Source organism: Cervus elaphus, chromosome 15 (assembly GCF_910594005.1).
Source record: "Cervus elaphus chromosome 15, mCerEla1.1, whole genome shotgun sequence".
Taxonomy (NCBI): domain Eukaryota; kingdom Metazoa; phylum Chordata; class Mammalia; order Artiodactyla; family Cervidae; genus Cervus; species Cervus elaphus.
The window spans coordinates 77999128-78026580 of record NC_057829.1 but is presented as its reverse complement, the minus strand read 5'-3'; the positions used below and the strand labels follow the sequence as shown (position 1 = coordinate 78026580).

General features: G+C 38.3%; 1 protein-coding gene across 3 annotated transcripts in view; it reads right to left on the bottom strand.

Moving 5' to 3' along the window:
• The window catches only part of ATRNL1 (attractin like 1), a 744737-nt gene that overhangs the window by 601526 nt on the left and 115758 nt on the right, over positions 1-27453 (bottom strand). For all 3 annotated transcript variants that reach the window (XM_043926138.1, XM_043926139.1, XM_043926140.1), the window contains exon 10: positions 18866-19020. In XM_043926138.1, the coding sequence (XP_043782073.1) occupies positions 18866-19020 (155 nt within the window). The remainder of the gene's footprint in view (positions 1-18865; positions 19021-27453) is intronic.

The window sequence follows — 27453 nt, the reverse complement described above, 5'->3', positions numbered from 1 at the left end:
AGAAGACTCTTGAGGGTCCCTTGGACTGCAAGAATATCCAACCAGTACATCCTAAAGGAAATCAGTCCTGAATATCCATTGGAAAGACTGATGTTGAAGCTGAAACCACAGTACTTTGGCCACCTGATGCGAAGAGCTGACTCACTGGAAAAGACCCTGATGCTGGCAAAGATTGAAGGCAAGAGAAGAAGGGCATGACAGAGGATGAGATGGTTGGATGGCATCACCAACTCAATGGACATGAGTTTGAGTAAACTCTGGGAATTGGTGATGGACTGGGAAGCCTGGCATGCTGCAGTCCATAGGGTCACAAAGAGTCGGACATGACTGAGCGACTGAACTGCACACTTTCTTTGTTTATTCACCCATAGATTGATATGTAGGTTATTACCAGATTTAGGCTACTGTGAGTAATGCTGCTAGAAAAATGGATGTACAGATATCTGTTCCTTCCCTGTCATCAATTTTTTGTGTGTATATTCCCAGAAGTAGAATTGCTAGATCATTATGTTTAAGTTTTTGAGGCACCTCTATACCCTTTCCTATAGTGGTCACACCATTTACAATCCCCTCAGCATTGCACAAGGGTTCAAATTTCTCCACATTCTCGCCAAAAACTGCTATTTTCTATTTCTTGATATTATTTTACACCCATCCTAATGGGTGTAAAGTAGTATCTCACTGTGGTTTTAATTTGTATTTCTCTAATGATTAGTGACGTTGGGTGTTTTTAATTTCCTTATTGGGCCACCTGTATATCTTCTTTGGAGCACTATTGAACAGAAAGCTTGTACATTAACTTGGTCAAACTTACTGTTTTCTTTGTGATTTTCACTTTTTACTCTTACCTCAAGATTTTAAAGATAATCTCTAATTTTCTTCAAAAATGTACAGTTTGGCTTTTACTATTTTTATCTTCAATCCATTTGGAACTTATTTTGCATTTGTTGCATTGATCTAACTTAATTTTTCCCATATACCACATTTCCCAGATACTTCTCAGTATATTTCAATATACCAAAAGCCTAGAACCATTTTTTGAGCATTTATCCCTGACTCACTATTTGTCTCATTTCATTTCTACACTGCCATGGTTTATTTTTACTCCAGTTGCATATACATACACACACACGCACACACACACACACACACACGCAAAGTTTAAAAGTCAAATAATCCCACCAGGCTCACCACAAAAAACGTCTCCTGATCCCTTACTACAGGCTATGTGCTGTGTGCTGTGCGAAGCCATTTCAGTCATGTCCGACTCTCTGTGATCCCATGGACTTAAGCTCCCCAGGTTCCTCTGCCCATGGGATGCTCCAGGCAAGAATACTTCAGTGGGCTGCCATTTCCTTCTCCATTCTACAGGCTATGGAAGCCCAAAATAGAAAAGCAAATAGCTGTTTCTAAGTTAAAAAACACTTTTAATTACTATAATAATACCGTATAAAATTAACTGAAGAATTCACCAAACCTTTTATATAGTCTGTTTAGATGGGCGGCGGTGGTGGTGGTGGTGGTGGTGTTTAGGCACCAAGTCGTGTCCAGCTCTTTTGCAACCTCATGGACCGTAGCCCACCAGGCTCCCCTGTCCATGCGATTTCCCAGGCAAGCATACTGGATTAGGTTGCCATTTCCTTCTCCGGGGGATTTTCCTGACTCAGGGGATGAACCCAGGTCTCCTGCACTGCAGGAGGATTCTTTACCACTGAACCACAGGGAAAGCCCTTTTAGACAGGTAGAGATTCCTAAAGTAAGTGGCAGCCATGACCTTTCACCTAGTAAAAATTATATGCTAATTGCTTACCAGTGCTATAAAATATTTACTTCTCAGAACAACTCTGAGGAGTAAATATTTTTGTCACTGTTAAAAACAGGGAAAGAGTCTTTAGGGGTTAGTTAACTTCCTTGAAGTCATTAAATATTAAAGTCAAAACAAAACCAGATCTCTAACTTCTTTATGCTATACTGCCTCAAAACATCATCAAAAGATCCTTTTTGATATAAACATTAACTTCATGAAAATAAAAATATTCTTTTTTAAGTACTCAAATCCCTTCAGAAGAAAAGCATTCAGTACAGTATTTAATTACACATGAGAGCAATTAATTCTGACAAATAATAATACAACACAATTCTACTTCTAAAATTCTTTGCCTTTTAACATATGCAGTAGTAGGAGGCAAAGGTTTTATAACTATCTCTAGGACATCACCTTCAATTATACTAAATGTTCAAAAATAATTATAAACAATATTTGTGGTAGATATTGGTGCTGCTCAACAAATATTCCAGTTCTCTTCCTTAAGACCTATGGCAAAATGATACTCCCATACTCCTGAGAACCTGGATGTGACAGTATGACTTGTTCTAGTCAAGGAAATGCAAGCTAAAGTGATAATGCCATTTCTGGATGGAGCCATTTAATTGCCAATAAAAGAAAATGTAATGTAGCCTTAACCTCCAAGTGACAGAGTAAGCAAATATGTCCTCCCTACCATCACTAGACATGAATCAGGAGTGAAAAATAAACTTTTATTGGTGTTAATCTTCTGAATTTTGGAGATTTGTAATGGACATTGATATGAGCTGCCTAGACCATCATTCAAGGCAGAAACTGTGTCGCTAAGAATGCTGTCAGTGAACAGTCATCTGCTTAAGCTCAGGAACTGTCTCAGTAGCAGAGAGTCATTTCATTCAAGGACACATCTTTCCAAGGATGACCTATACGCAATGGTTGATCAAAGGAGGGTTTTGAATATCCCGCCATGTCAGCCCAATATAAAACAACTCTGAGCAACAATTTTATCTCTGGAGATCCTTGTAGGGCTGATTGAGGTTATCCTTCCAGCATCACATTCCCTTTGTCCAACACTGTTTCCTCCTCTGCCTCTTTGGAGACATTGATCTTAAGGATACTCCCAATGGAAATCATGAATACTAAACTCTATTGTAACAGTCTGTTTCCCAGAGAACTGAAATTATGGCATTTGGTGCCAAGAGTGGTACAAGAATACAGGAAATAAGATGGAATTTGGGAGCTGAAGCACAGATTGCAAGGCTAATAAAGAAGAACCCATCACTGGTGGTAGGTGGGGCACAGATAGCAGTCAGCACGAAGTGGCCATCCAACTGTTAAAACTTAAACCAGTGGTATATTAGGAAGGTATGTTCATGGAACATAATCCTTTACAGGTGTGAAGTATTAGATGTTTGAGAATCATTAATATTAAAAGTATTACTATACCAGAACTCACATCTACTGCTTAGTCATACTGAGCTCTAGAAAAAGATAATGAAAGGTTGGGAAAGCAGGCCTCCTTAGTGCCTTATAAATAGGCTCCCAAATATAGAGATTCTGCTAGTTAGAGAAAGTCCACTATTCCAAAGACGAGATTCTGATAGGAAGAGAATAAGACCCTGGCACACGGGATAGGGACATCTGAGTTGATGCCCCTGAAAATCTCCCCAAGTTTTGCATTCTCAAATTCTCCTCTATCAGCTGAGACTGCAGAAGTGGTCTACCCTACCCCACTGAGAGACAGTTCTCTCCCCTTGTTTGAACACAATGCAGAGGCCTCCCTCAAGCAAGACCTGTACCTTAGTTCAGAACCTGCTCACACTGTTCATAATGGCCACTAGGCCTGTAACGTGGCTCAGTATAACCTTGCCAGATACAGGCTGGGACTTCTAAGAAAAGAAAGAAGCTACATCCCAAATGATCTGTAAGACCCAGACAGCACACATTGGCAATAGTTGGGGGAGTACACAAGGTATGAATTGTCCAAGGGAGTTTGATCAAAAGCGTCAGAACCTTATAATGGATTAGGAAGAATTTATTTATATGAAAGCACTCTCCAAGATGCAAGATTTAGGATTCATTTCCTTACAAGAACCCTGGAAGATAGTATGAACTCACTACTAAGATAACCCCTATTCACAGCAAAATAAACCATCGACAAAATGAAAAAGTAATTTATTATTGAGTGGAATAACATGTTTTAAATCATATATCTCATAGGGGTTAATATTCAAAATATATAAGGAATTCACACAACTCAATAGCAAAAAAAAAGAAAGCCCAAACAATATGATTAAAAAATAGGCAGAGGAAATGAAAAGATATTTTTCCAAGAAAGACATACAAATGGTCAACATGTACATGAAAAGGTGCTCAATGTTCCTAGTCATCAGGAAAACGCATATCAAAACCACAAAGAGACATCACCTTACACATGACAGAATGGATATCACCAAAAAGATAAGAGATGACAAGTGTTGGCAAAGATGTGGATAAAAGGAAACCCAGGTGCCTTGTCAGTAGGAATATAAACTGGTGCAGCCACTATGGAAAACAATATGGACGTTCCACAAAAAAACTCAAAATAGAACTGTCATATGATGCGCCAATCCCACTTCTGGGTATACATCCAAAGGAAATGTAAGCAAGATCTCAAAGAGACATCTGCACTCTCTTTCACTGCAGCATTATTCTATAGCCAAGTTACGGAAACAACCTAAGGGTCCGTCAATAAATCAGTGGATAAAGAAGATGCCGTATATACCTACGATGGAGCGTTATTCAGCCATGAGAAGAAAGGAAATTCTGCTGTTTGTGACAGGTATGGGAGCTTGAAGGTATTATGCTAAGAGAAATAAGCCAGACAGAAAAAGACAAATAATGAGCCTGGCATGCAGCAGTCCACGAGGCTGCAAAGAGTTGGACACAACCTGACAACTGAAAAACAACAAATCATTTATATGTGAAATCTTAAAAAAAAGAAGTCAAACTCAAAGAAACAGCAAGTAGAAAAGTGGTTTCCATGGGTGGGAGAAATAGGGAGAGGCTGATGAAAAGGTGCATATGTTCAGTTATAAGACAATATGGTCTAGGATCTAATGTATAATTTGGTGACAATAGTTGCTAACCCAGCACTGTACAACTGAGATTTGATAAAGGAGTAGAACTTACATGTTCTCACACATAAAAAAAGAAACTTTGCGAGGAGATGATGGGTGTACTAATTAACTAGATGGGGGGAGAATCCTTTCACAGTGTGAATTTATATCAAATCATCAACATGTACACTTTAAATATGTTACAGTTTTATCAACTACACCTCAATAAAACCGGGGGGGGGGAAAGGATCACTTCTGGAAACGTGGAAAATTAGGCTATGCTAAGTAAAGTCAAAATGTCGTAACAAACATGAAAAGCAGAGATTAAAAGTCTAGGAATAAGACAGTGTCACTGTTGGGAAAAGTAGTATGTGGAATATACAGAAAGTCCCTGTGAAAGAATCCCAATGCAGATTCTACAAACATGTCAAAGGTCATGCCATCTGCAGTGGAAATCTTTACACCTCTATTCCTGTCATGTTATTCAGCCATGGTAGAGATGGAGTGCTTGACATGGACAACTAAGTGACCATGGGCTCAAAGTTTTCTATCATGATATTCTGTTTAACACCAGACAACCCACCAGTTCATTACACAACAGAACAGACCAGAAGGTATGCTATTTACTGAAGCCCTGACGTGATGCTGAGAGGGATACTGGCATCACTAAGAAAGCGGTGGCTTTCCTCCATGGGCCTAAGGTGATGGTATAAAAAACCATAACAGAACTGTGCTCAGTGATGGAGACAACAGGAAAACTGGGGCCAGCTGGTGACACTTAACTGGTGCAATTATTGTAATAAGTTGCAAGGTTGGAGTATCAGTCAAGGGGACTGACCTGTTGAGAATTACAAAGACATTTAACAGAACACAGCATCCCAGGAAGCAAAATAGATGGGTAGCCAGTGAGGGTGCTACCTAACGTGTGTCATCAGAAGAAATCAAGGATAAATGATCAGAATTTGGATGGCAGATGGTACAACAAAAAGTCATAATTCACCACTCAATTTGTGGACTTGAGTCACTTTTTAAATCCAGAGCTGACACATTTAAAATTCTGAAGCCCATGAAGAAGGACCCTACAATACCACAACAAGTGTATATGGTAAGAGAGTCTCTAGTTCTTCCTCAAAGCTACCAATGGTCATTTTATTGGGTAACTCCAGCCTAGAGAAAGAAACAACCACAAACATGTCAGGTACTGTTGGACACAAGGTCTGAGTTGACACTAGCACATCACGGCCTCTCTGTATAGTAGGGACAACATGGGGATGATGAGATTAAAGGCATCCTGGCCAAGGGATGAGCCACTGGGTCTGCAGGCCTATGGAGTGGTCATAACCTAAGTCTGTAGATTAATAATTGGAATAGACATTCTTGGCAAATGGCATCATCCCCACCTTGGGTCCTTGGCTGTTACACTGAAAAAGAACTGTTACCCATTGGTTATAAAATAAGTTTTAAAATACTGTTACATTTCAGAGGGAGAGATTGTGACACATTAGTATTATTCTAAATAACCAACAGAATGCTGGATAAATGTGTTCTTTTCTAGCCCTATCAGAAAAGAGGACCTTGAGCAGTATGCATTCATATGGACTAGAAGAGCATACATTCAAAATTTTGCTTCAGGGTTATGTTAACTTTTATTAGAATACACTTGGTCCAACTGAACATCTTGCAGAACATTTTATTTTTCTGCTACATCAATGACATCATTCTAATAGTGCCAGATGAATAAGAGCTGGTAATGCAATGGAGGCCTTGTCAAGACATAGATACTTCAAAGGGTGGAAGATAAAACCTACCAAGATTCAGAGACCTTCCATGTTACTAAGTTATTTAGGAGTCTAGAGGTTGAGAACATTCTGAGATAGCTTATCTGAACTGAAACACCAATTATTTCACTTTTCACTCCCACTGCAAGGAAGAAAGCAAACACCCATTAGATCTTTGAAGGTTCTGAAGGCAGTATATTCCATTCCTGGGAATAGTGTTCAAACCCGTATACTGCAAAATGTCAAAGGCCGCCAGCCCTTGAGTACACATCACAGTGGAAAACAGTTCTGCTATAGACCCAGGACACAGTGCAAACAGTCCTGCAGCTAGGGCCACATGACCCAGTAGATACTATAGCTATCCGTGGAGTCACTGTTGGAAAAAAGTATCATGTGGAATTATCTGGAAAGCTTCTGTGAATGACTCCCAAAGAAAACCCAACACACAGGTCAAAGGCCCTGCCACCTGCAGCGGAAAATTTTACATCTCTAGTCCCACCACACTATTGAGCCCTGGCAGAGATGGAGAGCTTGACATGGGTTATTAAGTGACCATGTTTTCAGAGTCTCCTGAAGTTGTCTCTGTCATCAATAATCACAGGAACATAGAACAGAAGCTGATCCAAGATCAAGCATGAGCAAGAGTGCAGTGCACAAGCAATCTGCATGAGCTGGGAGCTCAGGCCTCAGGTCCTCTACCGAGCTGCCTCGGCACTCATCCTGCATCTCACAGCCTCAGGTCCTCTACCGAGCTGCCTCGGCACTCATCCTGCATCTCACAGCCTCAGGTCCTCTACCGGGCTGCCTCGGCACTCATCCTGCATCTCACAGCCTCAGGTCCTCTACCGAGCTGCCTCGGCACTCATCCTGCATCTCACAGCCTCAGGTCCTCTACCGAGCTGCCTCGGCACTCATCCTGCATCTCACAGCCTCAGGTCCTCTACCGAGCTGCCTCGGCACTCATCCTGCATCTCACAGCCTCAGGTCCTCTACCGGGCTGCCTCGGCACTCATCCTGCATCTCACAGCCTCAGGTCCTCTACCGAGCTGCCTCGGCACTCATCCTGCATCTCACAGCCTCAGGTCCTCTACCGAGCTGCCTCGGCACTCATCCTGCATCTCACAGCCTCAGGTCCTCTACCGAGCTGCCTCGGCACTCATCCTGCATCTCACAGCCTCAGGTCCTCTACCGAGCTGCCTCGGCACTCATCCTGCATCTCACAGCCTCAGGTCCTCTACCGAGCTGCCTCGGCACTCATCCTGCATCTCACAGCCTCAGGTCCTCTACCGAGCTGCCTCGGCACTCATCCTGCATCTCACAGCCTCAGGTCCTCTACCGAGCTGCCTCGGCACTCATCCTGCATCTCACAGCCGTGGCCATTAAGAAATCCCGGATGCCCAGACAACAAGAAGAGACAAAGACAAACATGGAAGCTTCGTGTGCGGGCACAATTCAAAAATGGCTATCACTACAAGACAGCTTCACTCTGGGGTGGCCTGGAAGAACAGCAGAAAAGGAAAAAGCTTCCCAATTAGGGCAAGCCTTTGAGAAACATGCTCATGTACATTGTGTGGAAAGCGAAATGGCCCAAGAGCAGTAGTTAATGACCTAGCAGGCTGGTGAGGGGACTAGAGGAATAAACACTGGAGATCAGAGACAAGGAGGCTCTGGAGTAGAGACATGTGGATGGATGTATCTGAATGAGCGTGAAATGTCAGTCTTTGTGATGCAGGTAGAAGGCCATCAGAGAGCATGCAACATGGAAGAGACATTAAATAACTAATAAACAAACAACTGAGGTAGCTAACACCAGTCAGTCTCTATCATAGAATGCCTCGGTGCCAATGAAATGAGGACATGAACTAAGTAGCCATACAGCAGAGATGAAAGTCATCCAGAAATTGGGGCTCCTGCTGAGAAAAGTTGATGGAGCTACTCTTACCACTAAGTGTCCAGCCTCATAATGGGATATCACTTCTGACCCCCTGATAAGGCCAACCCCCAAGAACACCAACTGGACATTCGGGGCAAGTTGACTATGCTGGGCCCTTTCCACTCTGGATGGGCTGATAATTCATTATGACAAGAACATGTATTTTGAATATATGTTTGCTTTTTCTGCCCATAGGGTCTTAATCAGCATGATCATCATAGAAATGGTGAAGTGTCTGATCAACCAGCATGGGATCCCATGTATTAGGAGACACACTTCACAGGAAAGAAGGTACAAAAATAGGCCCATTACCTTAAAACCCACTGCATCACAAACCACAACTTGCTAGAGATTTCCATAAGGCACAACTAAAGAACCAGGATGTAGTTGAAGTGAAAGTCGCTCAGTCACGTCCAACTCTTTGCAATCCCATGGACTACACAGTCCATGAAATTCTCCAGGCCAGAATACTGGAGTGGGTAGCCTTTCCCTTCTCCAGGATATCTTCCCAACCCAGGGATCGAACCCAGGTCTTCTGCATTGGAGGAGGATTCTTTACCAGCTGAGCCACAAGGAAAGCCCACCAGGATGTATGATATACCTCAACTTAAGACCTTTAAATGGTGCTACATAACCAACAGGAAGAACACACAGTAGGCCCAAAAATCCAGGAGTAAAAGCCACTTCTCGTGGCCTCATTTTGGACTTCAAGACTTGAGATACTGTTCTCCAAGGGGAAAAATATTCTGGCAGAAGAAATAGCAATGTCCCATTTAACTGTGAGCTATAATTGCCATTCGGGCACTTCAGGCTCCTTGTTTCAAGGGACCAGCAACCAGGCAAAAAAGGAGCTGATCATCACAGCGGGGACGGGGGTGGGGGGGCCAGGGAACTGGTGTTACAAATGAGGGAAGGGAATACATCTGTTACACAGACAATACACTTAGGAATCTCTTGGTGTCCCTTTGCCAAGTGTGATGATAAACGGGCGGGTACAGTAATCCAGGCTAGAAGGTACATGGTCATTAGGAGCTCATATACTTAAGGGCAAGGTGCTGGGTCATGCTACTAGGTAAGACAACAGCGCCCAGAAGAGGGGCTAGCTGACAGGAAGGGACATGAAAGAATAATGGACAAGGCACAACCCTGAGACCTTACATAAGCCAGTGTGATAATCTAGGCTCCCCCAACTGGAGCTGTTTAACAAATAGATTAGAAGTGGGTTGAGCGGTCCAAAGAATGAATTGCGATGACCATGGAAAGCACTGCCTGAATATCCATTCAGGGAAGGACTTAGTACTGGTAGACATCACTTAGCTGCCAGCCCCTGCAGAGATGGCCTTAGCTATGGATAGCTTCTGCACCCAAGGTCCTGCTTTCCTGGGAGCGACCCTCGTACACTGACCCATCAAGGTCCATTTCACCCTAATGAGGAATGCCTCTGATGGACATTTCAACCCGAATTGCCCTGGGGTTGCTAGCTGTTATTTAAGTCTGCCTGACTTGTACTTTCTGCCCAATCCTGCATCTTCCCCTTCTCTTTCACAGCTGCTCAATCCAAGGACCTAATTAGCATCCTGAACACTAAACTCTGTCTCAGAGTCTATTTATCAGAGGATCCAAACTGACAGGATTGTTTGTTACCTCAGTCTAACTTAACCTGTACTGATGGATACACTGTAATAACTGCAAATTTCCCTCTAGAGTATCTTAAAATAGTTAGTAAATTGTTTTCGCTCCCAAAATTGTTTAGGAAGAAGAAAATTTAACTTGCAAGCTTATAAAAAGCTAGTTGAGGTAAGTAATCTTGCAGCTATTGAGACATTCCAAGCTTGCTGGTTATCTGCCCACTTGTCAGGATTTGTCAACAGAATGAGAAGAGAAAAACATAGGTACGGTTGTAGCAAATACACTTTCCATGCATCCCTTCCAACTTTTTCAATAACAAATAAAGAGGATGCTGGGCTAGATAAATTGTGTTGTTAAGTTTTCACATTCTTGATCAGGATTCTCTGTAAAATCTAGAAATTATCAAACGCCTTTAAAGCTCAATATTAAATTAATATAACTTGTTTACATGTAGTCTCTTTCCATTCTTACAATATAAAAAGTCTCTTACATTATTAATGTCTGACTGCAAGATCTATAATCATATTTTTTGCCAAGAAGAAAATATATTTTCAGAGCACTCAGGTCATTATCACTTCATAAAGAGTTCAAGGATAGCCAGACTAAAGCAAATTCCACACAGTTATTGACCGTGAAAACTGACAGAAATACCATTCCATACCAACAGAAAAGTCACACAGCAATAAAGGCCAAAGTAAAATATACTCTCTGGAATACAGACTTTTAAAAAATCTATGCTACAAGGTACTAAATATTTATTTATAAACCATACTTTCAATAAACACAATCAAGACATTAGAGTTACTATTCTCTCAAACACAAATCTCAGCAATGAGAATACTGTGCTGCCAGGACTATTCACATATGAGGGACCATACAGTTATATGAAAAACAAAGGCTGAAATTTAGAGACAGATTTATTTTACCACTTATGCATAAAACAGTACAGGTGGAAAAAATGCACATTCATTGGCTAATTTTTCTACTCACATTCTTCCATGAAAATATGCATCTCTAATACTCTAAGGACACATTTTACAAATTCATTTAATACTCCATCTCAAATGCCAGTTCATAATTCAGTCTTAATTGCACACTCAAAATACACTAAAAAGAGCACAGGTCACAGGTATAAGACTCAACACTAGATGAATACAAAGAAAAACTTGTATTAACCATTTGGATACTTATGTACCAAAAAACCACATTTCTGAATGTTGCCAAAAATCTTTTCCCCCCTAACCCTGAAATGCTGATGCTTCACTGGCCCCCACATCCCCAGGTAAAAATTTATCTTAATGTTTTAAAAGGTGCACACTTAAAAAAATAAAAATAATAAAATGTGCACACTTAATGTACCCACAGTTTCAACTCCACAGTTTCCCTCAGGATTTTTATCCTCTGGCATTCATCCCACAAATATTTATTTAGTTTCTCATCCTCTATCAGGCAAAGTGGGCATCACTATTTGACACTTCCCACTGAAATGACTTTATCATATTTCAATACATAGTGTGGATTTCCTGTTGGCTTCAGTAAATAGTCTTGAGGTAATAAATTATATTTACTGATTCCCTGATAATGAATCATACTTGGAATCCTAGAATAATTCCTATTGGGTAAAGTTCATTATAACTTTGAAACACTGCTGAATTCTATTTGCTAATATTTTACTTTATGATTTTCTGTTCATGGCTGTGTTCCTTGCCTTCCTCCACACTTAAATACTTTTCTTTCAGTGTACATTTCCTTTCAAGAATCTTTATTCATCAAATTTTGCATTCAAGACAATCTCTCAAAATGCTTACAGATCTGTTAAGAAAGAGATGTACTGCTGATTACTCTTCTTGATTTTCTAACTTAAAGGTCACTGATTAAATGTATCAATAAAACTAATTTTCTTGAGTGTCACATCACATTAACAAATATATGCCTTTTCCCAAATTAAAGATCATTCAAACTTTTTCCTGTTACGTCAGGAAAATATCAATACGTAGTACAGTGGTAGAATCAAAAGAACTTTGAACTTAGACCTAGGTTCAAATTCTGAATATACCATCCTACAACCTATGTGAATTTGGATTTAACCAGACTAAAACACAGTTTCTGCCTTTATAAATGAATATAATAATACACTTTACACAGGTGTTATGAGATGCTATGAGAATTACCTTATAAATGAATGCAAAGTACAAAACACTACAGGAAGCCTTCAGGGAATATTAGTTCTCCCTTTTCTCAAAATGAAAGGTCACTTACTCCCTTACTTACTGGCCTCTTTTTTAAAAAGAAGAACCTGTTATTTTTTCTATGCAACAGTTTATTATGAAAAGAAAAAGAGAACCTTGGACAAAGGATGTAGGAAAGCTTAAAACAGTCAACAGTTGGCAACATTCATTGAAAAATTTACTTGATGATTTTAAAGTTTTTCTGACAAAGAAACAAACTGGGTCTTCCAGGACAAACAGTTCACCTGGCAAGGGGTGCTGCTTTTGTCGAGGAATAGCCCTATCTAAGAATTTAACAAAGTGCATAGAGAAATTCTGATTAATAAAGAGACAAATAAAATAACCTTCAAAAAATAAAAATAATTAAAAACATGAAAAGTAGCAAATGTGAATTTTTATAGTTTTATTGGAGAGTTCCAAAAAATTGAAAGGCACATGATTCCTTATATTGTATGTATCTATGTGTGTGTATACATATGTATCACTTTACAGTGTTGTACAAAAACATGTATGCTAGGTTTCATAAACTAGTTAAGTGATTTTAAGTGTATATATAACTGTAACTTCACTGTGTTTAAGATGATTATTATACATTACCAATTAAAATAAGATTACTTCTTCAAATATAGAGTTAAGTATTTTGCGGGGTTTTTTAAACTATGTTTTTAAATTATTGCCTACCAATAAGTATGGAAAATTCTTAAAGAGATGGGACTACCAGACCACCTGACCTGCATCCTGAGAAATTTGTATGCAGGTCAAGGAGCAAAAGTTAGAACTGGAAATGGAACAACAAACTGGTTCCAAATTGGGAAAGGGGTACATGAAGGCTGTATACTGTCACCCTGCTTATTTAATCTATATGCAGAGTACATCATGCGAAATGCAAGGCTGGATAAAGCACAAGCTGGAATCAAGATTGTCAGGAGAAATATCAATAACCTCAGATATGCAGATGATACCACCCTTATGGCAGAAAGTGAAGATCTAAAGAGCCTCTTGATGAAAGTGAAAGAGGAGAGTGAACAGGTTGGCTAAAAACTCAACATTCAGAAAACTAAGATCATGGCATTCAGTTCCATCACTTCATGGCAAATAGATGGGGAAACAGCGGAAACAGTGGCAGACTTTATTTTGGGGGGCTCCAAAATCACTGCAGATGGTGACTGCAGCCATGAAATTAAAAGATGCTTACTCCTTGGAAGAAAAACTATGACCAAACTAGACAGCATATTAAAACGCAGAGACATTACTTTGCAAACAAAGATCCGTCTAATCAAGGCTATGGTTTTTCCAGTAGTCATGCATGGACGTAAGAGTTGGACTACAGAGAAAGCTGAGCACCAAAGAATTGATGCTTTTTTTTTTTTTCATTTATTTTTATTAGTTGAAGGCTAATTACTTTACAATATTGTAGTGGTTTTTGTCATATATTGACATGAATCATTTTGAACTGTGGTGTTAGAGAAGACTCTTGAGAGTCCCTTGGACTGCAAGGAGATCCAACCAGTCCATCCTAAAGGAAATCAGTCCTGAATATTCACTGGAAGGACTGATGCTAAAGCTGAAACTCTAATACTTTGGCCACCTGATGCGAAGAACTGACTCATTTTAAAAGACACTGTTGCTGGGAAAGATTGAAGGCGAGACTGGGGACAACAGAGGATGAGATGGCTGGATAGCATCACTGACTCAATGGACATGAGTTTGAGTAAACTCCGGGAGTTGGTGATGGACAGGGAGGCCTGGCGTGCTGCAGTCCATGGGGTCACAAAGAGTTGGACGCAACTGAGCAAGTGAACTGAACTGAACTGAATAAGTTAAATGGCATAAGTAAAACTGCAATATGCAGGAAATTTATTTTTTAAATTGTGCTATTGTTTTGATTTGAAGTTTAGGTAATTCACTTTACACGATGTATTTCTGATGTAAATCTGACACCCTACTCTGAAATAACCTACTCAACAAATTAATCAATGTATTTCTGAGTTATCTTTCATCTTGTTTCAGAATTCTATGCATTCTCCTAACTCTTAGATAAGTTTTCTAACTGAAAAATAATAACCACCATTTGTGATTAAAACCATCATAATTATGTTAGGCCTACTGAAAATCCTATAATAGATATTTTTTGATAATTCTGAAATAATGTCCCAAGATTCAATTCAACTTTAAGGTATGTTTAAATTCAGGAAAATCTCTCATTTGCAAATGTTGAAATCTTCAGTCAAACCCCTCAAAAGACTGGTGGTTTACTTAAAAAAAAAAAAAGAAAAGTTTACAAACTACTTGATTCCTTTTATCCCATGGACCAATAAAACTAACTTTTATGACACAATTTACTTTCTACAGACAAACAGCTAAAAAGCATAAATGTTGCTGTTGTAATTTAGCCTCTAAGTTGTGACCGCCTCTTTGTGACCCTGTGGACTGCATCCCACCAGGCTCCTCTGTCCATGGGACTTCCCAGGCAAGAATACTGGAAAGGGTCACCATTCCCTTCTCCAGGGGATGCTCCCAACTAAGGGATCTACCTCATGTCTCCTGCTTGGCAAGAAGATTTTCTATCACTGAGCCACCTGGGAAGCCCCGAAAACTAAAACTATGTCTCGGTAATTCCCTGGCAGTCCAGGGGTCAGGACTCTGTGCTTCTACTGCAGGGGGCAGAGGTTTGCTCCCTGGTCTGGGAACCAAGGTCCTGTAAGCCGCATAGCACTGCCAAAAATAAATTATTATTTTTTTAAAGTATAAATGTAACTAATAACCTCAGATAAGCTCAGTAAGACAAGTTCTTCCATTGCATCTTTAGCCTCAATAGTACTACAAGGCTGTATCTTTACTAGATACAGATTTATTTTAATCTTGAATTAGGTGCAATAATGAACCACTAACAATGACAAAAAAAATTAATAAAGTTTTCAGATGTAAAATGTGTCCAAGTTAGATTTACAAGCTAGAAAATTTAGTAACATATCATTTTATCTGTTAGAGTCCACTGAGTCTTATTCACCAGGCTGGTTCTATGATCACTTGTGCCTGAGTCATTTTTTGAAAAAATATGAATATGCAGTGCCTAATCTAAGAGAATCAGACTATTGAGGTCTGATTTTTCTCCCTTCAACCTTCAAAGGGAATGCCAAGGTAAGTCATGCTTGAAAATCACCATCATATGCCTTCTACATCCATCATGTATAGTATAATGAGAACTGGAAAGGCAAGGTTATGTCCTCAAAGATTAATGATACTGGCTATATAAAATTTACTACAGCAGTACGGTTGAAATAGTACATTTTAGAGCAATGAAAAATTAGTATTACCATACATATTTTTATTGTCTAAACATCACAGAACACAAAGCAATCAACTAAATCTAAAGGTGCATTCCAATTAAATATGCCATAAACTCTGAGTGTACTGTACAAAAGAGAAAAACTAGCAACATGAATTTTTTCCCAAAAAGGATCTATTTCCTAGTTGGTTCATTATGCAATAGTTGTATTTTATTTCCACAAAATTATACTTCATAAGGAAAACAATTATTTTGGAAGACATTTTCTGAAATGTGAAAAGCACTTTCCCAAGAAAATATTTCAATATTTGATGATACAAACCCAGTAGAATAAATACAGATTGGGCAGGGGAGGAAGACTTTATTGGGAACTGCAGAGAAATAATCAAATAAGGCAAAACAAAATACTTTCATCCTGTATTGATTGTAAGGCTGTTTTACGTTTTTGTTGTTATTTATTAGCACAGGGCAAACAAAAACCTATGTTAAGAAACAATACTGTTAAAATGTGCTATTATTCCTCCAATTTTAACAATTTCCTTGAAAAATGAAACTAATATTTGCTTCTATCTTTCCATACCATTGGGCTTCCCTGATAGCTCAGCTGGTAAAGAATCTGTCTGCAATACAGAAGGCCCTAGGTTGATTCCTGGGTCAGGAAGATCCCCTGGAGAAGGAAAAGGCTACCCACTCCAGTATTCTTGAACTTTCCCTGTAGCTCAGCTGGTAAAGAATCTGCCCACAGTGCGGGAGACCTGGGTTTGATCCTTGTGCTGGGAAGATCCCCTGAAGAAGGGAAAGACTACCCACTCCAGTATTCTGCCCTGGAGAACTCCATGGACTGCACAGTCCATAGGGTTGCAAAGCGTTGGACACAACTGAGCAACTTTTACTTTTTCCATAGCATTAAGAAACATTACTAAAAATTACTAAACATTACTAAAAATTAAGTGTCTCTCAATTTATTGTCAAAATTAAGAACATGGAGTCAACTAACCACCACAGTGTAGTCAAGTGGAAAGCCTATCAATTTAGAAGTTTTTAAAAAACCTGGATTTACCACCTGCAGGGCTTTGGACAAATTCCTTTTAGTCTTGTGCTTAATGATCTAAAATTGAGTTTACTAACATCTTGTTTACAAGGTTATTAGAGAGGTTACAGACATTGTAATAAAGCTCTTATTGTAGGGCTTCCCTGGTGACTCAGCAGTAAAGAATATCCCTGCAATACAAGAGACATAGGTTCAATCCCTGGGTCAGGAAGATCTCCAGGAGGAGGAAATAGCAACCCACTCCAGTATTCTTTTGCCTGGGAAATCCCATGGACAGAGGAGCCTGGCAGGGGTCACAAAAGAGTCAGATATGACTTAGCAACTAAACAGCAACAATATTACCTATCTCTTGGAACTGACTTAATAAAGAGTAGCTATTAGAATAAGGATAATCTGAGCCCTTTCTTTCTCTGAAAAACTTATATTTCTAATGTTTTTCACCTTGGTATATTTTAAATGCATAAAACCTAAAATATGGTCATCTTGAACAACATGGAAGAAATTAAAATAAATTCCCTATATGTCAGCTACAAAATAGATCAACATTAATTTTCTCATTAAAATACAGAAATTGAGTAGAAGCTGCTTGAAGAATCTTTTTCAAAAGTTCAACATCTCACTTCATGGATTTTTAGCCATAACAACAAAATTCTACACTTTTCCTAGGATTTTTATCCCTAGAAGAAAGACACATAAAATGTTCATCCACCTCCAGAGAAATAAGCTTGCTGCCTCATCACCATAGGCAAAATAATATATTGATAGCGCCAGCTTGGCAATGACAGATCATAATAAGCCAGCCTAGATTCTGTATTTCATTTAACTGATTTTCTGGATCTGGGGCACTGATTTTTAAGCCTTATAAAAGCCAAGACAATCAATCCCATTTCATCATGAATCATGACTTCAAATTATTATTTCAAAAAGGCAGATATTTAACTATTTAGGCTCTAAAAGACAGTGAATTCTTTTCAATGATGACTCACATACAAATACAGAGTTTTAAAACTATGCCTAACTTTATTACTAGGAATTTTTTTCCAAACGTGCTTACAATAGTATAGAAATCAAAGTGCTCATTAATAGTTCATAATTTTCTTTATATGCTGACACTTGAAATAATTTTCCAAAGTAGATTATGTACCATTATGATGTTTAAGAGCAAAAGTATACTTCTTATATCTATTAAATGTGTTATTCTTTGGTCTCTTTTATTTTTATTTATCAAAATGTTCCTTAATAGCTTAAAATTGGTATATTACTTCATATAATCAATAAAAGGTGCTCTTAAGTACTGCTAAAGATTTAAAGTATCAGCTATAATATATAGAGAGAAGAAAATTTTTCACTACAGTGGTCTAATAGGTAGCTAAATTTAGTATTTCAATAAATACATTATTTAACATTCAGAAATTGATAGGACTATAGATAAGATAATTAAAATCAATTAAAATCATAGACATATTGTATTTCTAGAGTCCCTGGTAAAAACTTATTTAGTTACTTCCATTCTTAGATATGTTCTGGGTTTCCATTTTGTCCCAAAATATTATTTCATTAGCTTTTCTATCTTTATATTTCTTTCTCTCATTCTATTGGCTTCCTATACCATAAAAGTATATCTTGTGAGTTTAATTTAAATTTTTCTGTGCTCATCCCCGCTAAATCTAAAATGCTTGTATTCCTACTCACTGTAATGTAAATTTGATAGTGCTTCATATCTATCCATTATCAAAACTAACACAGTAATAGTCAAACAAAACAGACTAGTAAAGTGCTCATGTAGGAGTACAAAACATAAAAGTCTTCGAATAGGACATTCACACCCAGATTTCTCAATTCCCCTGCCTCCACCACTAATTCACCTCACTTCGTTTGTTTCCTTCCCCTATACTCTATTTATGCTGAAATTAGAAAGAATTCCTTTCAAAATCTGTCACTGAATTTCTCTGTCTAAAATGACATATACACATGCTGTCTAGTAATGTATTTGAGAACCTCTACATGAAAAATTTCTGGTATTTCCTACTTCGTACAGTCCTAACAGATACATACCTATGTCATATGCCAGGAAATCGGCAGAAAAACATTTTGCACCGTTACTCAGGGAAGTGTCATTATGGGTATTTCCTCCAAAAATAAGCATAGCTCCATTGATAAGAACAGCTGAATGAAGGTATCTGGCAAACCCACTTTCTTTCAAAATAGTCCTACAGGATAAAATTTAAAAATGTATTACAAAAGATAAAAAGACCTCCCTGATCTTATATCAAGTACAGAAAGGATCTAATTTGAATACAGAATTTTCCTTGGAATTGTGAAAGTAACACGCTTTATTATTTTTAACAAATGGCCTCTAAACTTCAATATTTTTAGAAAATACTTTGAGATTCAGAGTACCTTAAAATGCTTTGAGGAAACACAATATTAAACATAATCATTAATGATTTCATAATAATTTATATTTTGCATTTTGTTTTTATTTATAAAAGTAGGAAACAAATTTCCTTTAAACTATAGGACAGACTTATCATCAGTTTTAAATACTAAAGTAAATAAATAGTTAAATGTAATAAATTTAAACAGTATGCAGTTAAAACTATATGACTCATATGGATCCAATAAAATGTTTTTAACTCATAAATATATACATAAAAGTGCACATATCATAAGTCTAAAACCCAATGAATTTCCACAAGACAAACACAACTAAGTAACCAGTACTAAGACCAAAAAATAAAAAATTACCACTGTTCTGATTCTAATAGCAAAATTTAGATGGCTGTCTTTGTATTTTACAAAATGGAAAGACATAGTTGGTATTCATTTGTATTCATGTTCTCTTGCTTAAGATTATTTTTGAGGTATATCTATATTGTGTATAATTGAAAATCTCAATGCATTTTTGAGAAACAATAAAATTAATATAAATGTTCTTTTAATTAATTACAGTGTAATTCTGAGAGAAAAACTATAAATATATGTTCACAAGTATATTTTACCTGAATGAACTAATATATATTAACGGTTCAGGGCAATATGAGTCAATACTTTATAAATAAATCCCTAGTACAAACAAAGAATCATAATATAAACACAGTTAACATGTATGGTACAGTTAACAAGGCAAATATAGTATTTTAAAAGCCATAGATTTAATACCACTCAATGGACATGAGTTTGAGCAAGCTCCAGGAAATGGTGAAGGACAGGGAAGCCTGGTGTGCTGCAGTCCACAGGGTCGCAAAGAGTTGGACACAACTAAACGACTGAACAACAACAAATGCTTACTGGAACTGACCTCCAGAATGGCAATATAAGGAGATCCAGAAACAATCTCCCCAGGGAAAGAACTATAATTGGTAAAAATTATTTTTTTAAAAAAGTCTTTTTTGGATCTCAAAAACTTTTGCTAAGAGCAACAACAAATAAAAAAATAATTACCCAGGAACATCAACTAAATTTCATCAAGAACAGCAACAGTCCATGATATCTGACTCATTACCAACTCTCATTCTTCCCATTACCACCACCTCCCCACACATACACAACCTGTTCCGCAAGACTGCTCAACACCAGGCTGGTACGGTTGAGAACAGCATACTCCTGTATCCCTCAGTTCCTAGTTCAGGAACAACAGATTGCCAATACTTCTCACGCCCCCAACTCCTGGTGGCAGAAGCTCTATTCAAGGAGAAAGCACGAGAGGTCTGAGTGCTCATTCTCTACCTTGCTCCCACTCACACGATGGAAGCTATACACCAGGCCTCACACACATGTTAAGAACGTGAGGCCCCAAAAATCTTCACCCCTAATTCACAGGGCAACAGTTCCAAGATAAAAGAGGAAGGCTGAGAAGAGCAAAGGCTACCATCAATATCCAATGCACATAACACAGGGGTGTCACTGAAAGAACAAGCTACGAACCCCCACCTACATTTCCAAAGCAATCACAGAGAGGTTATCCCCCACAAGGAGAGGCAGCCTACGAAAAGGAAAGGTCCAAACCTCTCCCAAGGGAACCTGACCTCATTTGGTACAGGGCAGCAAGCTTCAAGCTTTAAAGGCACTCTTAGAAACAATGGAGGTTGTTTATCATATATCTACCTGAGAACAATAAGCTAAAACATAGACCAACCAGAAGTTTATCAGAGAGAATCAGGGGGAAAGACAGCTAAGAAGAGCCTTACTGGGGTCAGAACATCAATGACTGGCCTCAAAGACTACCCCTGTAAAAGGTATAAAATGCAATTTAGACCATGAAGCAATTCATGCCCACAGAGCTTTGCTGAAAATAACAGAGCTATCAGTTGGCAATTAGTGGAGGCTAGGGCGTGAGGGTGATACAAACAGGGGCAGAGAGCTTAACAAAGCGCTCAGAGGAAAAAGTCAAAGAACTGCTAAAATCCCGATCATCCCAAGGTGACTATATGCCTCCCCAGCCTGTACCATCTGAAGAGGAACATCAGACGACCCATGTGGAGAAAGAAAGAGACTTCACTAAAAGAATTCAGCCAAGTCCCTAAACAAATGAAATTACAGCAGCCTCAGGGAGGAGGAAAAGTCAGGATCCAGAGTTGCTACAATGTATTGCCTAAAATGCCTGGCTTTCAGGGAAAATTACCATGTGCAATGAAATAGGCAAGTGTGACCCATACCATACACAGGAATAAAAGCAAGCAACAGAACTACCTTTGAGAGAACTCAGATGCCAGATAAACAAAAAAAGACTCTAAAGCAGCTATTAAAAAGACTTAAAGAAAACAAAATTTAAAGAAGTATAACAATGTCTTATTAAATATAAAGCATCAACAAAGAAAAATGACCAGGAAAAGAAACATTTGGAGTGAAAAGTATAAAATTGAAATTTTAAAACTTAGCAGAGAGCCTTAATAGCATATTTCAGCAGGTAAAAGAAAAAAATCAGTGAACCAGTAGATCAATCAGTAGAGGTTCTGCAATTCCAAAAACAGAGAGGAAAATGAACAGTCTATGAGAAATATACACCACCATTAACAGCAAGAGCATGCATTTACTGGGAATTCTAAGGTAGAGGGGGAAGAGGTAAAAAATTGTTTGAGAAATAATGACTGTCAACTTCCTAAATTTGATGAAAAACATTAGCATACATATCAAAGCAGCTCAACAAACTGCAAGTAAGAAGAAAGTACAGAAAGAACCACATTGAGATCTACAATAGTAAAAATATTTAAAGTCTAAGATAAAATCCTGCAAATAGCAAGAGAAAGAAGGGTCTTTGCATACAAGAGAACCCAATAAGATAAATATCTCACTAAAGGCCAAAAGGCAATGGGATGGCATATGAAAATGTTGAATTTTTTTAATAAGCCAGAATAAGAAGACACAGGGGAGAGTCATTATCAAGGTGCTGGAGTAAGACTTTCCTGCTGAGAAAAAAAATATTGCCTGTCATATCAGTAAAAAAAAAAAAAAATGCCGCAGCCATCGAACAATCACATTGCAACCCCAATGGTAAGCCCTGAGGAAACTCAGAATGGAAACAGAACGCCCACCAGCGAGGCCACCCTGGACAGAGCACCCTGAGCAGATTCAGGATGAGAAGCACAAGAGACTGGCCCCAGATAGCTGAGGTGCATCTCAAAGGAATGATTTCTGTGAGCCTAGACTTTGTATCTTTTCATACATAGAAAAAACTGCTAAGTTCCTTAACTTGAGATGTCTGGTTTTCCTTAAGTAACAGTAATCTTCTGATGTTCTGACTACATGGACTTTGCTGCAAAAACGCCTATAAACCTGGCTTCTCTCTTGCCTTTCTGGAGCAGTCTCTCAGAGTTATCTGAGATGCTGTGTCTTGGGCCTAAGTCCTTAGATTTGTCCACCAAACAAAACGTAATTCTCAACTTTTAGGTTGTGTGCTAATTTTTCAGTCAACACCGCCATGGTGCTCCCACAGAAGCAGTGATTTTGTCAGCTACTTAGCGACAGGAGGACATCTGTGAGAGCCCAGCAGTCCAGCAGAGAAGTCCTAGCCTGACTTAGAGCAAAAATTCCAAGAACAGGACTGAAGTGATTAGTAACAGTAACGTTATCACTTCACCTGCCCCAAGGCAACAGCCCATTGCCAAGAGAAGCTTCTTCAAGCTGCTATTTCACCCATGAGCAAAGAGAGAGCCTAGTGGGTGACTAGTGTCCACCCAAGCAGGGGCCCAAGAAGCCCACTTCTTTTTCTCACCATCCAAAACAATAATGGGATCGGCAGGGGAGAGAAAACACGGCTCTCAGCAACCAAGGTACAAAACCCAAGAAGGGCAAAGGTTTCCACTAACTACCTCAGGAACTTCACCAAGAAGCCCACCCATAAACTTGATAGGATGAAGTAAATTCACCCAAGCTAGCATACAGCATGCTGTCAACAATTCATAAATCCCTCTCCCACATAGCCAATACCCCAAACACACCCCTGCAGACAGTACACTTGAGTGTCTACAGGTCTTGCACAAGCACACATGTATAATTGGCTCCACTCTATTGAGTGGCAAAATAGGCATAACCTTGAACACTTAGGCACTTGCACACTTCAGGCAACGCCCTGGAGAAAATAAATAACAGGTTCTCCGTAGCATGCCTGGCTTTGTGGAGTTGAGAAAATGCAATCTCTAAAATGTATAAAAACTCACGTAACTCAATAGAAAAAAAAAAAAAGAATAATTAAAAATGAGCAGAGGATCTGCATAGACATTTTTCCAAAGAAGACATACGAAGAATCAACAGATACATGAAAATCACTCAACAAGGAAATGCAAATGAAAACCACAATGAGATATTACCTCACACACACACATACTTGTTGGAATGGTATTATCGAAAAAACAGAAAATAACAAGTATTGGTGAGGATGTGGAGAAAAGGGAACACCTGTGCACTGTTGATGGGACTATAAATTGGTTCAGTCACTGTGGAAAACAGTATGGAAGTTTCTCAAAAAAATAGAACTACCAAATTATCCACCAATTCCACCCTATTTATCCAAATGAAATTAAATAACTATTTCAAAAAGATATCTGCATCCCCATACTCACTGGGGCATTATTTATAATAACTTAAGGCATGGACACAACCTGAGTGCCCAGCAACTGCTGACCAGAAAAAGCTAGAGGAATATTATACAGCCAGAAAAAAGGAGATCTTGCCATTTGCAACGAAACAGATGGACCTTGAGGGCATTACACTAAGGGAAATAAGTCAGACAGAGAAAGGCAAATACATTATGATCTCACTCATATGTGGAATCTAAAAAAATCTTTTAATGAACTTATAGATATGGAGGGTAGATTGGTAGGCACAAAAGGCACGTGGTAAAAGGCAGGTGAAATGAGTCAAGGTGGTCAAAGGGCATAATTCTCCAGTTACAAGACAAATAACCCCTGAGAATATAATACTCAGCATGGTGATTGTGGTTAAAAATACTTTATTGTATTAGAAAGTTGTTAAGAATTTAAAAGTTCTCATCACAAGAAAAAAAATTCATAACTATATGTGTAAGTTAACTAAACTTACTGTTGTAATCATTTTACAACACAAACGCATCAATTCACTAAGTTGTACACCTAAAACTAATATAATGTTACATGTCAATTATATTTTAATTTAAAACAATTAACAAGTTTAAAAAGCTAAGTGTTGGCAAGGATGTGAAGAAAAGATGTGGAAGTACTACTGATGGGAATGGAAATTGGTATAGTCAATTTGGAAAACAGTATCGACATTCCTGAAAAAAATAAAAATGAAAACTGAACTACCAAGAGCTGTCATATGATCAACCAATTCCACTTCTGAATATATATATATTCATATATATTATGAATTATATGAATTATATATATATGTATATGTATGATATATATGAATTATACATATTCATATATATATATATATATATATCCAATAGATACAGCAAAAGCCTTGAAAAATTCCAACACCCTTTCCTGATTACAAAAAAACAAAACACCTAACAAAAGAGAGATAGAAGGTAAATTCCTCTACCTGTTATAACTGAATGGTGCCCAGCCCCAAGAGTTGTATCCATGTCCTAATCTGCAGAACCTGGGAATGTTATCTCATTTGGAAAAAGTATTTTTTTCAGATACAATTAAATTAAGGATTTAAAGATGAGGAACTCATCCTGGATTATCCAGTGGACTTAATTCAATGACAAGTGTCCATTTAAGAGACACACAGAAAAGAGGAAGAGGTAAGGTAAGCAGCCTAACACTAACTATTTAAAAAACTAAGATCATGGCATCCGGTCCCATTACTTCATGGCAAATAAGACAGGGAAAAGGGGGAAGCAGTGACAGATTTCCTCTTCTTAGAATCTAAGATCACTGCAGATGGTGACTGCAGCCATGAAATCAGAAGACGAGTGCTTCCTGGAAGGAAGCTCTTATGACAAACCTAGACAGTGTGGTGAAAAGGAGAAACATTACTCTGTCAACAAAGGTCCCTATAGTCAAGGCTATGATATTCCCAGTGATCATGTATAGTTGTGACAGCTGGACCATAAAGAAGGCAGAATGCCAAAGAATTGATACCTTCAAACTGTGGTGCTGGGGAAGACTCCTGAAAGTTCCTTGGACAGCAAGGAGATCACACCAGTCAATCTTAAAGGAAATCAACCCTGAATATTCATTGGAAGGACGGATGCTGAAGCTGAAACTCCAGTATTTTGGTTATCTGATGCAAACAGTCGACTCATTGGAAAAGTCCCTGATGCTGGGAAAGACGGAGGGTAGGAGAAGGGGGCATAATAAGATGAGATGGGTGGATTGCATCATTGATGCAATGGACACGAACTTGGGCAACTTTGGGAGATGGTGAGGGGCAGGGAGGCCTGGCACGCTGCAGTCCATGGAGTCACAAAGAGCCAGACACAACTGGGCAACTGAACAAGGAGAAAAATAAGAATGTAACAATGGCAGCAACTGGAGTGATGCAACCACAACTTCAGGAACATTAACAGGCAAAGCTAGAAGAGGCAAAGAAAGGCCTTTCCCAGCACTCCTGGAGGAGGCATGGCCATGGTTAGACTGATTTTGCATTCCTGGCCTCCAGACCCGTGACAGAATATTGTTTCATTGTTTTAAGCTACATAGTTTGTGGTAATTTGTTACAGCAGCCTAATACAAAGGATATCTACAAAACTAACAGACAAAAAACACAGCTAACATCATACTTAAAGGTGAAAGACAAAATGTTATCCCTCTAAGATCAGAATAAGCAGGAATTTTACTCTTGTCACTTCTATTCAACTTTGTATTTCAGATTATAGAAAGGAAAATGGGCAAGAAAATAAAATGCATCTAGATTGGAAAGGAAGAAGTAAAACTCTACTTGTAAATGACATGATCTTGTATACAGAAATTCAAATAAACCTATAAAAAAACTGCTATAGCTAATAAATCAGTTTAGCAAGTTTGGGGGTAAAAGAATAATATGCAAAAAATAAATTGCACTTGTATTACAATAAATGAAAAATGTTAAGATAAAACTAATAATTCAATTTTCAATAGGATCAAAACAATAAAGCATTTAGAAATAAATTTAATGAAACACATACAATTTATATCAGGAAGACAAGAAAATATTGAGGAGAGAAATTAAAGACAACCTGAAAAACTGAAAAGACACCTTTTTACCTAGATTGGAAAACAGAATATTGTTAAGATGGTCATACTCTCCAAATTGATCTACAGATTCAACTTACTCTATAAAATCCCAGTTGGATTTTTTTAACTGACAAACTCCTTGGAAGTAAAGCTATGACAAACATAGATGGCATAGTAAAAAGCAGACCATTGCTTTGCCAACAAAGGTCCATATAATCAAAGCTATAGTTCTTCTAGTAGCCACATACAGATGTGACAGTTGGACCATAAAGAAGGCTAAGCACCAAAGAATTTTTTCTTTTGAACTGTGATGCTGGAAAAGACTCTTGAGAGACCCTGGGACTGCAAGGAAATCAAACCAGTCCTTCCTAAAGGAAATCAATCCTGAATATTCACTGCTAGGACTGCTGAAGCTGAAGCTCCAATACTTTGGCCACATGATGCAAACAGCGGACTCATTGGAAAAGACTCTGATGCTAGGAAAGATTGAAGGCAGGAGGAGAAGGGGATGACAGAGAATGAGATGGTTGGATGGCATCACCGACTCGATGGGCACTAATTTGAGCAAACTCCAGGAGATAGTGAAGGATAGAGGAGCCTTCGGTCCTGAGATCACACGTAGCAACTGAACAATAAAAACAACCCTATGATTCATGTGGAAATTCAAGGGCCCAAAACAGCCAATTCAAAGAAAGGAAAGAATACTCTTTTCAACAAATGATGCTAGGGCCACTGGATATCGAAAAGAAAGAAACTGAACCATTCCCTTACAATATATACAAAAATCAACTAAAAATTGAATAAAATGCCTAAATTTAAGAGCTACAAGGGATAAAACTCCTAGAAGAAACTATAGAAGCAAATATTCCTTGCCTTACAATAGACAATGGATGCTTAACATGACACAAGTGTGACAAAATGTATAACTGACAAAATGGTCTTAAAAATTAAAAAATCTTGAGCTTCAAAGGACACTAAAAATAACATGAAAAATAA